This window comes from Numenius arquata, chromosome 1 (genome assembly GCF_964106895.1).
Source record: "Numenius arquata chromosome 1, bNumArq3.hap1.1, whole genome shotgun sequence".
Taxonomy (NCBI): domain Eukaryota; kingdom Metazoa; phylum Chordata; class Aves; order Charadriiformes; family Scolopacidae; genus Numenius; species Numenius arquata.
Window position 1 is genome coordinate 118498122 of NC_133576.1, and position 12134 is coordinate 118510255.

A 12134-nucleotide genomic window follows, 5' to 3' on the forward strand; every position below is an offset into this window, starting at 1 on the left:
CAGATTTCCATAGCCCAAAAGTAAGTCCTGTTTCATCAACTGTTGATTTCAAAACATATGCTTTTTTCCTCTCTATGCTCTCAGTGATAAACTCCTAAGGCCCCGCACATTCATTCCTCCTAAGTGAATGTGCTGCATTCACTTATAAACGACTCCTCAAAGTGCCACAGAGTACTGAAGGATATGGTAACACGGGGATGCACACAAGTTCTGGAGCCTTTGGAAGGTCATGCGGGGATCCTTCAGGACGACTGGAAACCACCCTTCTCCCTCTCATTTCCAGTTCAGCATCTCACAACACAGAGCTGCACAGCAGCAGCAGAGCCACCACCTTTTGCTTTGGTGGCTGCAACACTACTGCATTAGATCAGTCCTGGTCCCACATTCTATCAAAGCCAGCTACCTAAAGCAAAAAGTAGGCCAATTTCATTTCATTGTGGAAGAACGTGCTAATGTACTTACCATGCTAAAAACTGGATACAAGACTTTTTGTTCGCTTTTTATGTTCTCCTTCACCTCCAAATTCATGCTGATCTGTTCTGACATCCCAAATTGCATAATCTTGTAATGGCTGCAGAAAACCGCCACTGAACTATACCCATGCTATAAAGTGGGCCAGTCCTCTACCAGTCTATTTTTGGCATAGTTTTCAGAATATCTCTCAGGAATCCAAAAAACATGCAGAAGTGTTGCTTGTTTTTGTGTATGGTTACTTTTTTGCTGTTTGGGGGTTTTCCTGGACAGATGTGCCATACGAGGAGCTTCACTTTATGTAGAGAGCATTCATTGCAATCCCTCCGCTTCCAGGATTCCTTGTTAACTATGACATCACGGAAGGACACATTCTGTGATGTTGGAGCAGCCCAGCAGACACTGGAGGTCACTAAGGGCTTCAAAGCAAGTCTCTTCCCTCTTCCTATTGAATTCACGCAACATGCTTCCTTATTGCAATTACCATGACAAGTCATCACATCACCCATACAACATTATTAGCCGTATTGCTCTACTGTTCCTTTAGAAGAAATAGATGCAATTTCATTAATACCCATAATTAATGGGTAATATTTGTTGGCTAAAGACTTCTCTTTTAAACCAGAACACAGGCTCAGACAAATAGAACTACTAGCAATGTTTTGTTACATTTTAGCAAGTAGGTCTCACTAAAAGGTATACTTTTAAAGCCTCAGAATATTTCCACATTTCTCTATCAAAATACTTCAAAGTACTGTAAAAACTATAAGGTTTGGAAAGTCTATGTTCTTGATGCAAAATATTTGAAAAAATCATTTATATGTATTTTTTTTTTGTTCAAGAGAAAAAAAATCAGTTATTCATGGTGCTTAAGAACTGATCTGTATAACAAAAAATGTATCCCTATTATTTTAAGCAGAATCACCATTATAATATGTATCATGCGGTGGTGTAGTAGCTCAGGATATTTCCCAACTGACCCCTTACTCCCTCAGACACATAAGCTTCAACACCTGCACAGCGTTGCAGGCTCTCAGCAATTTTGAGACGTAATTTTACTTTCTCATCTTCAAACATAAACGAAAAAAAGATCCCCTCAAACTGACGTGCCTCCATCAAAATCTAACCTTTCTACTTATTGCTTAGCACTCACCATCAGCCAAAATTTCATTTGTATAAGCTATATTTACATATATATCTCTATGTGAACCAAATATCTCTAAACAGGTTTGCTACCTGTGGATTACAAAGATACTGAAGTAGAAAAACAAGGTCAATCTGAACTGTCAGCATGAAACTACCAATTTTTAAGTAGTTTCATGTACCAAACTTCTCCAGCCATTTTTTGTGCTTTTATGATTAAAATTTCCAGTTTTTAGCAGTTTGAGCTTTGTTTTAGTTCTTATAAGATGTTCACATTAGAATACAAAGATTTACAATGATCTGAATGAAAACATCAAGATAAAATTATCAATGCTTATAAGTATCTGAAGGGTGGGTTGAAGGAGGAGGGAGCCAGACTCTCTTCAGTGGTTGCCAGTGAGAGGACGAGGGGCAACGGGCACAAGCTGGAACATAGGAAGTTCCACTCAAATATGAGAAGAAACTTCTTTACGGTGAGGGTGACAGAGCCCTGGAACAGGCTGCCCAGGGAGGTTGTGGAGTCCCCTTCTTTGGAGATTTTCAAGACCCGCCTGGATGCAGTCCTGAGTAACATGCTCTGACATCCTCTGGGCAATCCTGCTTCGGCAGGGGAGTTGGACTAGATGATCTTTATGGTCCCTTCCAACTCTAAAAATTCAGTGAAATTCAGTGAAAATTCAGTTTCTCATCTATGTAGAACTTTACATATCCTCATAATCTCCTCTGCAGCCTGTTTTTACACCTTTCCCCATTCACTCTTGCCAGACTCAACTGTTCTCACGACCCCTCCCCTTTCTCTTATTTCCCATGGCTGGAACATCCTTCTGTTCTTATTTCCACCAGATATGCATATACATGCTTTTCTAAAGTCCCATGTCTCCATGGGAAGCTACGTAATTGCATCATGTAGGACAAAATCTTATGCTGTACACAGTTTAAGTCAATTATGTAGCTGGGATTCTGGCACAATGAAAGAGCTTGGAATTACACCCTTCAAAAGCCATGTGCTCTGCAGTCAATCCCAAACTATTGCCACTAACCTTGAGGGGACCTTGAGCTTCTCATTGCCACACTTTCAACACAACTTTGGAGGGCATAGGTACTGAAAGACAATTGCTCCTGGCCAGAAGCTCCAGTCTCAGACTGCTAGCTCTCTAGCCTCCAGAAACATTAAGGCTTTTTTCACAGAATCACAGAATCTTCTTGGTTGGAAGGGACCTTTGAGATCATCAAGTCCAACCAACAAAAAAAAACCAAAACCAAAAAAAAAACCCACAACACCAACACCAAAACCAAACCAAACACCCACAACCCCACCCCACACCCACCCACAAACAGACACAAACCCCTGAAGTGCCATGTCTACACGTTTCTTAAATACCTCCAGGGATGGCGACTCCACCACCTCCCTGAGCAGGCTGTTCCAGTGCCTGACCACTCTCGCAGTAAAGTAATTCTTCCTAATATCTAATCTAAACCTCCCCTGCCACAACTTTAGACCATTTCCTCTGGTCCTGTCATTATTCCCTTGGGAGAAGAGGCCAACACCCACCTCTCTACAACCTCCTTTCAGGTAGTTGGAGAGGGCAATGAGGTCCCCCCTCAGCCTCCTCTTCTCCAAACTAAACATGCCCAGTTCCCTCAGCCTCTCCTCATATGACTTGTTCTCTAGACCCCTCACCAGCTTGGTGGCTCTCCTCTGGACATGCTCCAGCAGCTCAATGTCCTTCCTGTAGTGAGGGGCCCAGAACTGAACACAGTACTCGAGGTGAGGCCTCACCAGGGCCAAGTACAGAGGCACCATCACTTCCCTACTCCTGCTGGCCACGCTATTCCTGATACAGGCCAGGATGCCGTTGGCTTTCTTGGCCACCTGGGCACACTGCTGGCTCATGTTAAGCCATCTGTCCACAAACACTCCCAGATCCTTTTCTGCTGGGCAGCTTTCCAACCACTCTGCCCCAAGACTGTAGCGTTGCCTGGGGTTGTTGTGGCCGAAATGCAGGACCCGGCACTTGGCCTTATTAAACCTCATCCCATTGGCCTTGGCCCATTGATCCAACCGGTCCAGGTCCCTCTGTAGAGCCTTCCGACCCTCAAGCAGATCAACACTCCCACCTAGTTTGGTGTCATCTGCAAACTTACTGAGGGTGCCCTCAATCCCCTTATCCAGATCATCAATAAAGATATTAAACAAGACTGGCCCCAAAACTGAGCCCTGAGGGACACCACTGGTGACTGGCCGCCAACTGGATTTCACCCCAATTTTTGTTTTGCTCTACTTTAAGTGGATTAGATCAACGACAACCTTGCTGTGACACAGAAGAGCAGAGAAACAATGGAGGACTCAAGTACAAGCAGGGCTTTTCCTGCCCTTTAACGTTAACATGAAATTTGAAGACCAATTTTCTGTTTCTCTCTTCTCAAAGCAACCATTTACTAATTAAGGTTAGCATTCCCTTTAGATACACAGTAAATTCAATCCATCAGTCTTCTCTCCCTTGAGAAATAGTGCTCCCCTGGCTCCAACCACTCCTCTGCAACCATGCCTGGTCCTTTCACCAATGTTTCCTTTATGCTTCATCTTTACCACCCCAGTGGCTTTGCTGCTTCCCCTGCAGCAAAAGGGCCAAGACAGACTTAAGCACAAATGTCCCTACGCTATGTAGCATTGGTTTGCCCTCATCACTGTGACTCCCAGTTTCAGTAACCCAAAGATGTCAAACGTGTATGGAAAAGCTCCGGTATGAGCTTCATGTTGGCCCCTACATGGCAGAAATTAAGTGAACTGAAAGAAGCTCTTAAGGTGCTACAAATTCTAGTTATAAGTCTATTGTCAATTTACCCATTTCATTCCCTTAGAAGACATCAAAAATAACATAACGCTCACAGAAACAATCTCTGAAGAATCAAAAGCACTACACAAGTGCAAAACAGTAACAGCAGCAGTGTTGTAGTTATGACTACTGTAATAATTTCTGTCTAAGCCCCATTTAAGGAACATCGAGCAGATTCCTCCCAGACTAGAGTTATCCTTCATTATCATCCTGAGGATAACCTGCTACTTCTGTACAGAGATGCTTGAATCCAGCTGTATCTCTCCCCTGTTAAGGAGCTGAAGAAAATTCAGGAATAAAGTAAAGTAACAATAAAGTTTAACAAACAAGTTGAAAAATATAAATTATCCCAACATAAAAATTAAGAATTTACATTTTCTGATCATGGTGGTTACATCCTCAAATTCTGTACTAAGGGAATTTGCATTACGTGTCAATCATTTTAACAAAGATCACTAATTTTACCAGTAGAAACCTTCCTCACATGAAAATTAAAATAAAAGGTTGTGGTTTTTTGCTTTTAGAATACATTTAATGATTACTTTTGCTCCTCCTCCACAGGTTGTAACATAATCAAGCAAAGTACATAGCTAAGTGGTGGGTAAGAGAATAAAACATCTCTGAGTCACCCTCCTGGAGGGCCTCTATGCCTACTTTGTGAAATAAATATTTGACCTGATCTCAACCCATATTTGGAGTAACTGCTTCTAACATTTTCCAAAACTTAAAATAAAGCATCCAAAATACTGAAAAAGTGACTAGTAAAAAATAATTTTACCTGTAAATTGTTTTCTGTGACTCTGTTCCACCAAACCATATTGATGGGTACTCCTGTTTTACACCTGTCAGCCAGACAGCCGATAGGGTTCTTTGATTTTCTTGCTTTTGATCCCACCGGAACTATCCTCTCATCCAGCATCCCCAGTCGATACTTCCTGGGCTACGAAAAAGAAGGAGAGAAACCAGGCCACTCCTAACAACCCTCATCTAAAGCTACACTAAAATAGGTATTACATTGTGATATAATTTCTGGATTGGTGGAATAGGAAACAATTTGCAAGTAAAATTTATCTGAGACTGTTTCCTTTCAATCCTGACTATTTGGTTATAACAAACAATATTTAAAAAAAAAAAACCAAACTTCAGGGATCACTAATTATTTGTAAGCAAAACTGTCCATCACAAGTCAGCCACTGAGATACGAGTATAAATTGGGGAATTCTGTAAAAATGATAAATTTATTTTTTTTTAAAAAAGCCACATTTCTCAAATAGATACCTTCAATCACACCATAATAATCAACACTTGCCTTGGGATTTCTATCGAACAAGAAATTAACATTGGCTTTTGTATGCTTCTTTTTAAATTCAAATTTGCCAAGACGAATCTCCTGAAGACTTGCTTTTAAAAATCAGGTAGAACTGAGTAGCCAATTGCAGCAGAACTCAATGAGAAAAACATTTCTGCTCACGTTAATATTCAAAAGACTAACTTCAGCTACTGTCTTAAGTGAAAACAGACAAGAACTAGTGCTATAAACGCATGGGAAACTGACTTAAACTTGACAAAACAAAACGTGCTTATGAGGAAGTGAACATGCAGGAGGAACTTGCACCTCTGTAGGAGTGACATTTCTGTTACATTGGCAATGATCTCTATAAATGAAACTATTTATAAAGCATGATATTAACATTAAATTTAAAAAGCACACTGTAAAAAAACCAAAAACTGTTAAAGACTTTCAAACAGGTAAAGTACAGAAATTCTCCAGATTTCTCTATGCTTTCAAACTTATATGTACTATCTAGATAGTAAATACCACCAAAATAAATATTTCAGTATCTGTGCATATTTAGACCAGGACCATTTGTACTGATTATATCAACTATTGGACCAATTTGCAGGGGTTGGTCTACTTTTCTTTTGTTGTAGGTTTTGTGTTGGTTTTTTGTTTGTTTGTTTGTTTTTTTTAAATGTGAAAATGCAGCTATCATCATCTGGATGTAGACCACTTTTTAAGTAATCAAAGCTTAACTTACCTTTATTCAGGTATCTACTTCATCTGGCATCTTAGAAATCTTAGCAATGTGTACCTTGATATGCATTTTAAAAATTGTTCCCCAGGAAACAAGGTGAGAATCTAATTGGAGAAGATTCCCCACTCACGCACAAGCAATTTGTAAGGCACAGGACAAAACTACCATAAAATGGCTGCAAAAACAAAACCTGAACAGATTCCCTCTTCTACTTCCCTGAAAAATTTTAGGCTGAAAGCTTTGGAAAGAATTAAAACCGAGTAGTCACTAGCACATCATTTGAAAAAAAAAAACCAAAAAACAAAAAACAAACAAACAAAAACAAACAAACAAAAAAACAAACAAAACCAAAAAACAACCCCCCCCAAAAAAAATCCCAAACAAAACAAAACAACAAAAAGCCCCCAAGGATACCAACACTGACTATGAAAGACAAAGGCAATAAACCCCATGAAAGTTAATTAACTTTAATAACAATAACCAAGACCTAATTTTGCCATACCAATTAGAAATTTGGTAAACTCTGATGGGTAGCACAAAGTCCTCCTCTAGTTAAAATGCAAACTTGATCATGGTAAATCCAAATATTGGTTGTTTATTGGGAGAATTACTTAACTATCGTGCAATTACCATCTTAGTAATTCTGCAGTACTATTAATATCATAAACTACAAAGCTGTAAGGTCTGAGAAGCCAGACATACAAATAATGTTGGACTTCAGGCAGGGTTTGAAGGCGGTATGCGTTTTCTTAGTCTGGCCATCGGAAATAATAACGTAATGAAGAGTAACTGTTTCCCTGGCAGTTTCCCAATCTTTCTCCACGTTGTATCAAGCGCAGGGGCCCGGTCTGCCTCAGACTGCTGGGCTACAACCCAGTGTCCAAACACGTTTCTATTCATAAAGCGTACTTTTAATCCTCCATAATAAAAGGTAACCTATAAATTTTTTGAAAAAGGAGAACCAAAACAAATGAGGAATTGAGCCAACATGGAGGGAGGTTATTTCGGTTACAATGAGATTCAGATTCCAGGCAAGAGAATAAGACTGTATTTTAACCTTTATGAAGGACCATGCTGGGGGGCCAGGGGAGGCAAAGAATGGTCCATTCTATGCCATAAAGCACTATAGGGACAACATGAGTTCATATACCAGTAGTTCTGGGCCTACTGGTATGAAAAAATTAAACTAAAAAGAAGATGAGACTAAATTAAAATCTTATTTTCATTATCTACTATAAAACATCATCAGGGGATTACTAGGCCAGGGTTTAATTGTTCAGACAGACATTAGAAGACAGGATATACAATATTAACATTTGGAAATCAATTTTCAGTCTATTTGCATCAAAATAATTATAAATTACACCTGTTTTCAATTAGAAAAATGGCATCTGATTCAGAAATCCAATCTGATTTTACAGGAGACCAGAAAACACAGAAAAAAAAGTGTCTGCCAAGAGGAGAGTCACTAGAAAGGAAAGATCAAATAGACTGAGCCATTTGAATAAGCCTATCAACTTTGCTACATCCCTGTGCTCTACCCAGAGCAGCAAATAAAGCAACAGAGACAGAATAGTGCATCTTGAAACAAGCAAAAACTCATCAACCACTGATCATTTCTGCACTGAACTAATATATCTACCTAAAACACAAAGGCATAACAATCTGGACAGAGAAACCCAACTTCTTGGCTTGGGGGCCAATTTCTCTCGGATGATTACAAAAGTAATTGAATTTTTCCCTTCCTTTAAGTCTTTCTGCAAGGTAAAAAAAACCTGTTCAGCCATACAGATTTTCATTTCATCTGAAAGGATAGTTCAACATACTGAACTTTTTTTTTCTTTTTTTGGAGGAGGTGGCTAAAGCATTTAAATACTTCATAATCCTTTAGCAAGTATTTCTCAAACTAGGTTGCAACTCCCAATATGTTTATGAGTTCCAAATGAGTTGTGAAAGGTCAAAAACATCATAATTATTTTTAAATGGAAAAATAAGGTTAAACTAAAGTAATTAAAATTAAATCTAAGAAAAAGAAAAAACCCAACAAAACCAAATTATTACAAAGCATTACTGGAAGAGTTCGGTGCCTCCTGGGCAAAGAAGTGAGATGCAGCAGTAATTACTGGCTGCAAATGTTTACATGAGGTAGGGAACAGCTAACTACCTTTAATTGCTAGCAACAGCCTGGCTCCCCAGGGTGACAAGGGTAAGCATTTTCAACCACAGCTAATAATTATAACCCTTGCCCTGTAGAACCAAGCTGCAGCCAGCAATTAATGATAGGAAGCTATTGGATGGCATGATTAGAGGTAAGGTGTTATATTAGGAAAGATAAACCCCAAAGTATGAGAAACATTACACTTCAACAAAGCAATCCTCTAAAAACGAGGTCTTCCTGAGTAGCATCTTCACATCAGAACACTATTACAGGTGAATAACTTAATTAGGCCACACTAGAAAATATTCCTCAAGTCAGCTTAATTACTTGCTTCCTATTCATTCAACAAAAAGTTTGAGAACATATTTAGCAAGTCTATTTTCTTCCTACTATTTGCTGTAGCAGTGTCTTTGCCCCTGGTTCCTCCTGTTTCACAGACAGCGGGCAACGTCACACTTCCTCTTTCCAATTCGCGGTTGGACATGTCACTGGTGTAAGATTTTATGAGACTATCCGAGAGAAATAAGTCTAAACAAGAAAAGGTTTAAGTAGATTCAAACTGTAAAGACTCCTCCTGTCTAATAACTTGCATGTCATACTTAAGTCTAGATAAGCTGGCAAATTAAACTACACAATTCCAAAGTTTTCCTCCACTGAAGATCTGCAATTGGATTTTGTCAGGATCACTCATGACCCAAATTATATTTCTGTTCCTTAAAATGCACTTACCTCCAGCAGGCTTTGAATTTTAGATTTGTATGACATTTTCTGTACCAAAAAAATGCACAATTAAGTTTGGTGTACAAACACATGAGCAGGATACTGTGTTTTCAAGTATTGTGAAAAATTTGAGCTACAGTAATGCTGTCTATGCGCATATACTACCAAAGCCAATATAAGTGATCTTAACCCTTTCCCATCACAGGCTAAATTAAGCAGCATTACCTTAAATTACCATAACTAAAAGCTATCACAGTAGCATTAGCTAGGGCTCATCTGTTTTACAGTGAGTTGACTGTATCTGCATGTATAGACAGATAAAAACAAATATTACCCTGTCGGACAGGAAAGATCAGGTACATATTTTCCCTGTCCTACTTATAACAAAATTAAGCAATATATGCAATTTTAAATTTCAATGTTGTCTTGTATTTTTTTTTAACAGGAGTTAGAGGCAAAGAGACCATCAGAAAAAGAGGTTAAACACTCAGCTACGGTGCTGGTCTTCTGAAAAAGGACCAACTTTTGTTGTACTCTAAAAGCTAACTACAAAGCATCGGTATCATCATTGCTGTTTTCACCCAACAGCCATAAGCAATTAGCTGCAATAAGACAGTACTTGAAACACCCAGCTATGGATAAAATCTTCTATTTGTTACTGAGGAAAACCACAATAGATCGGGCAGAATCCCCACATAGGCACAATCAGCTAAGAAGCATCATAATTGTGAATACAACTGTGTAACTGGATTTAATAATAAGTTGTACAAAGTGTTACAACACCTGAATCCTAGGTATAGTTGTCAGGCAGGAGTATCCTAACATATTTGCAAGCTGGTAATATGAAAAAGAAAAGTTGTCTTGTCGATACTTAAAAGCTTTGTGGCCAATAGAGCTACAAACCCCTCCACGTGGTTTGTGTTTCTTGCTAACCAACATACTCTCTCCTCTTCCTCTTTCATTACAACATCTCACTGGTAGAGAGGCAGATGATACTTGTTTTCTGTATCTCAGCTTCTGAAGACTGGAGTCAATTTTTTCACTTTAATATTCACAAAAAATGGAATAGGACCTTGGTCAATAGGTTAAAAATAATTAAGTGCGTGTTTGATTTGTTGGTGTTTGTTGTTTGGGGGGGGGGGGTTCTTTTTCTTTTTTTTTTTCTGAAAAAAAGGAAGAGTATGCTAACATTTATAATGTTCATATGTTTACAGTCTTAAAGTTTATCATGTTATACATTGAGATTACATGCCCTTACAAACTAGCCCCCCTTCCATCCGGAACCCTTTTTTCAAATTGTTCATGAAACCCTGGGTTTGGCCAGGGATAAAACTTTCACTAGTTGAAAAGTATCATACAGAGACCATGCCGGAGAGGGTACAGCAACGGGCTACAAAGATAATTAGGGGACTAGAACATCTCTCTTATGAGGAAAGGTTAAGGGACTTGGGGATATCATATCTTTTCTCACCAATTTTGCAGCCTAGCTAGGTTGGATGAGGTATGAATTACCACAACAGCTAAAACCTGGCATGGATGTAGTTATACTGACAAAGTTCTTTACTTAAAAAATAATACCACCTGCTGAATTGAAGTAAGCTGGTGGAAAAACAGGTTATTTCCACCGTAACTAGAGCAGATAGTTCTAACTGTGTAGTGAACACTTGCCAGAGTATCAACACCCCAAGATGTACTTTCAAAAACCTCCATTGGTAAAGAAGCACACAGTGAGGAAACCACAAGTTTTTTGATCTTTAAAGATCGCTTTTATAATAGGCCAGAAGTTTTTACATTACTTAAAAAAACCAGTGGAAAAAATTATTCACAGCTAAGAACAAAAAATATAGGTAAAAGAGGACTAAAGACCGATGCAACTTTTACATTGGTGTTTGCTAAGCAAGCATATGATTTCTCAAAAATGGTACATTTTCTAGCTGCTTTAAGTATCTGTATAGTGTTTTCAACAAATGTGTGCACAAGTTTAAAAAAATCTTTATTTTACTGCAAATCACTCCTAAAGATTATATACACTTTGTCATAGAAAGAACCAAATAAAGCTTGTAAAGACAAAAGCATCTTGCACATTAAAGTTACATTTGCAGTTAACTGCTTCAGCTTGTAAGTTGCACCTGACAAAGTCTAGGTGGCTAACTGAAAACTTACGCTTTAAAAATGGGGAGTGAGGGTAGCATTTGAAGTTGTAAATGTCTATAGGTCATAACATATATCTGACCTGCTTAGATACAGAACCAAAACTGCACTATGCAGTCATCTTATTCCTCTCTTTTCCTTCAAAGACACAATAGGATGAGGCAACAAAAATGTGATGACTCCTCATCAATTCAAAAATGTTACATATTTCTAAAAGAAAATGTTTTGATTATTTGATTTCTTACATAACACAATGATCACTAGCCCATACACAAAAATGAACGCGAGTAATATATTCTCTCATCTCATACTTAAAAATGAAAAATAACATACTATGTAGTAATTACTAAGACAGCAAGAGCACACAACAAGGAACAACTCCAATAACAAACTATTCCAAAGAAAAATGCAAGACAGGTTAGGTGATATCATACCCTTAAAAGCCATTTTAGACTGAGGTAAACATCATACTACCTGCAAACATGTATTAGTTTTCTCCAGTTTGTCTTTCTATATTTCTGCAACAACTTTTTTTCTGCAGCACTTATAAACTGTAGTATTTTATTATTGCAGTAGGGCTGTATAATCCCAGAAGGAAAATTTCAGGTTTGAAATATA

General features: G+C 38.4%; 1 protein-coding gene across 1 annotated transcript in view; it reads right to left on the minus strand.

The window, feature by feature from the left end:
* The window catches only part of PAN3 (poly(A) specific ribonuclease subunit PAN3), an 86654-nt gene that overhangs the window by 44469 nt on the left and 30051 nt on the right, over positions 1-12134 (minus strand). The window contains exon 7 of the mRNA XM_074151014.1: positions 5230-5391. Within this exon, the coding sequence (XP_074007115.1) occupies positions 5230-5391 (162 nt within the window). The remainder of the gene's footprint in view (positions 1-5229; positions 5392-12134) is intronic.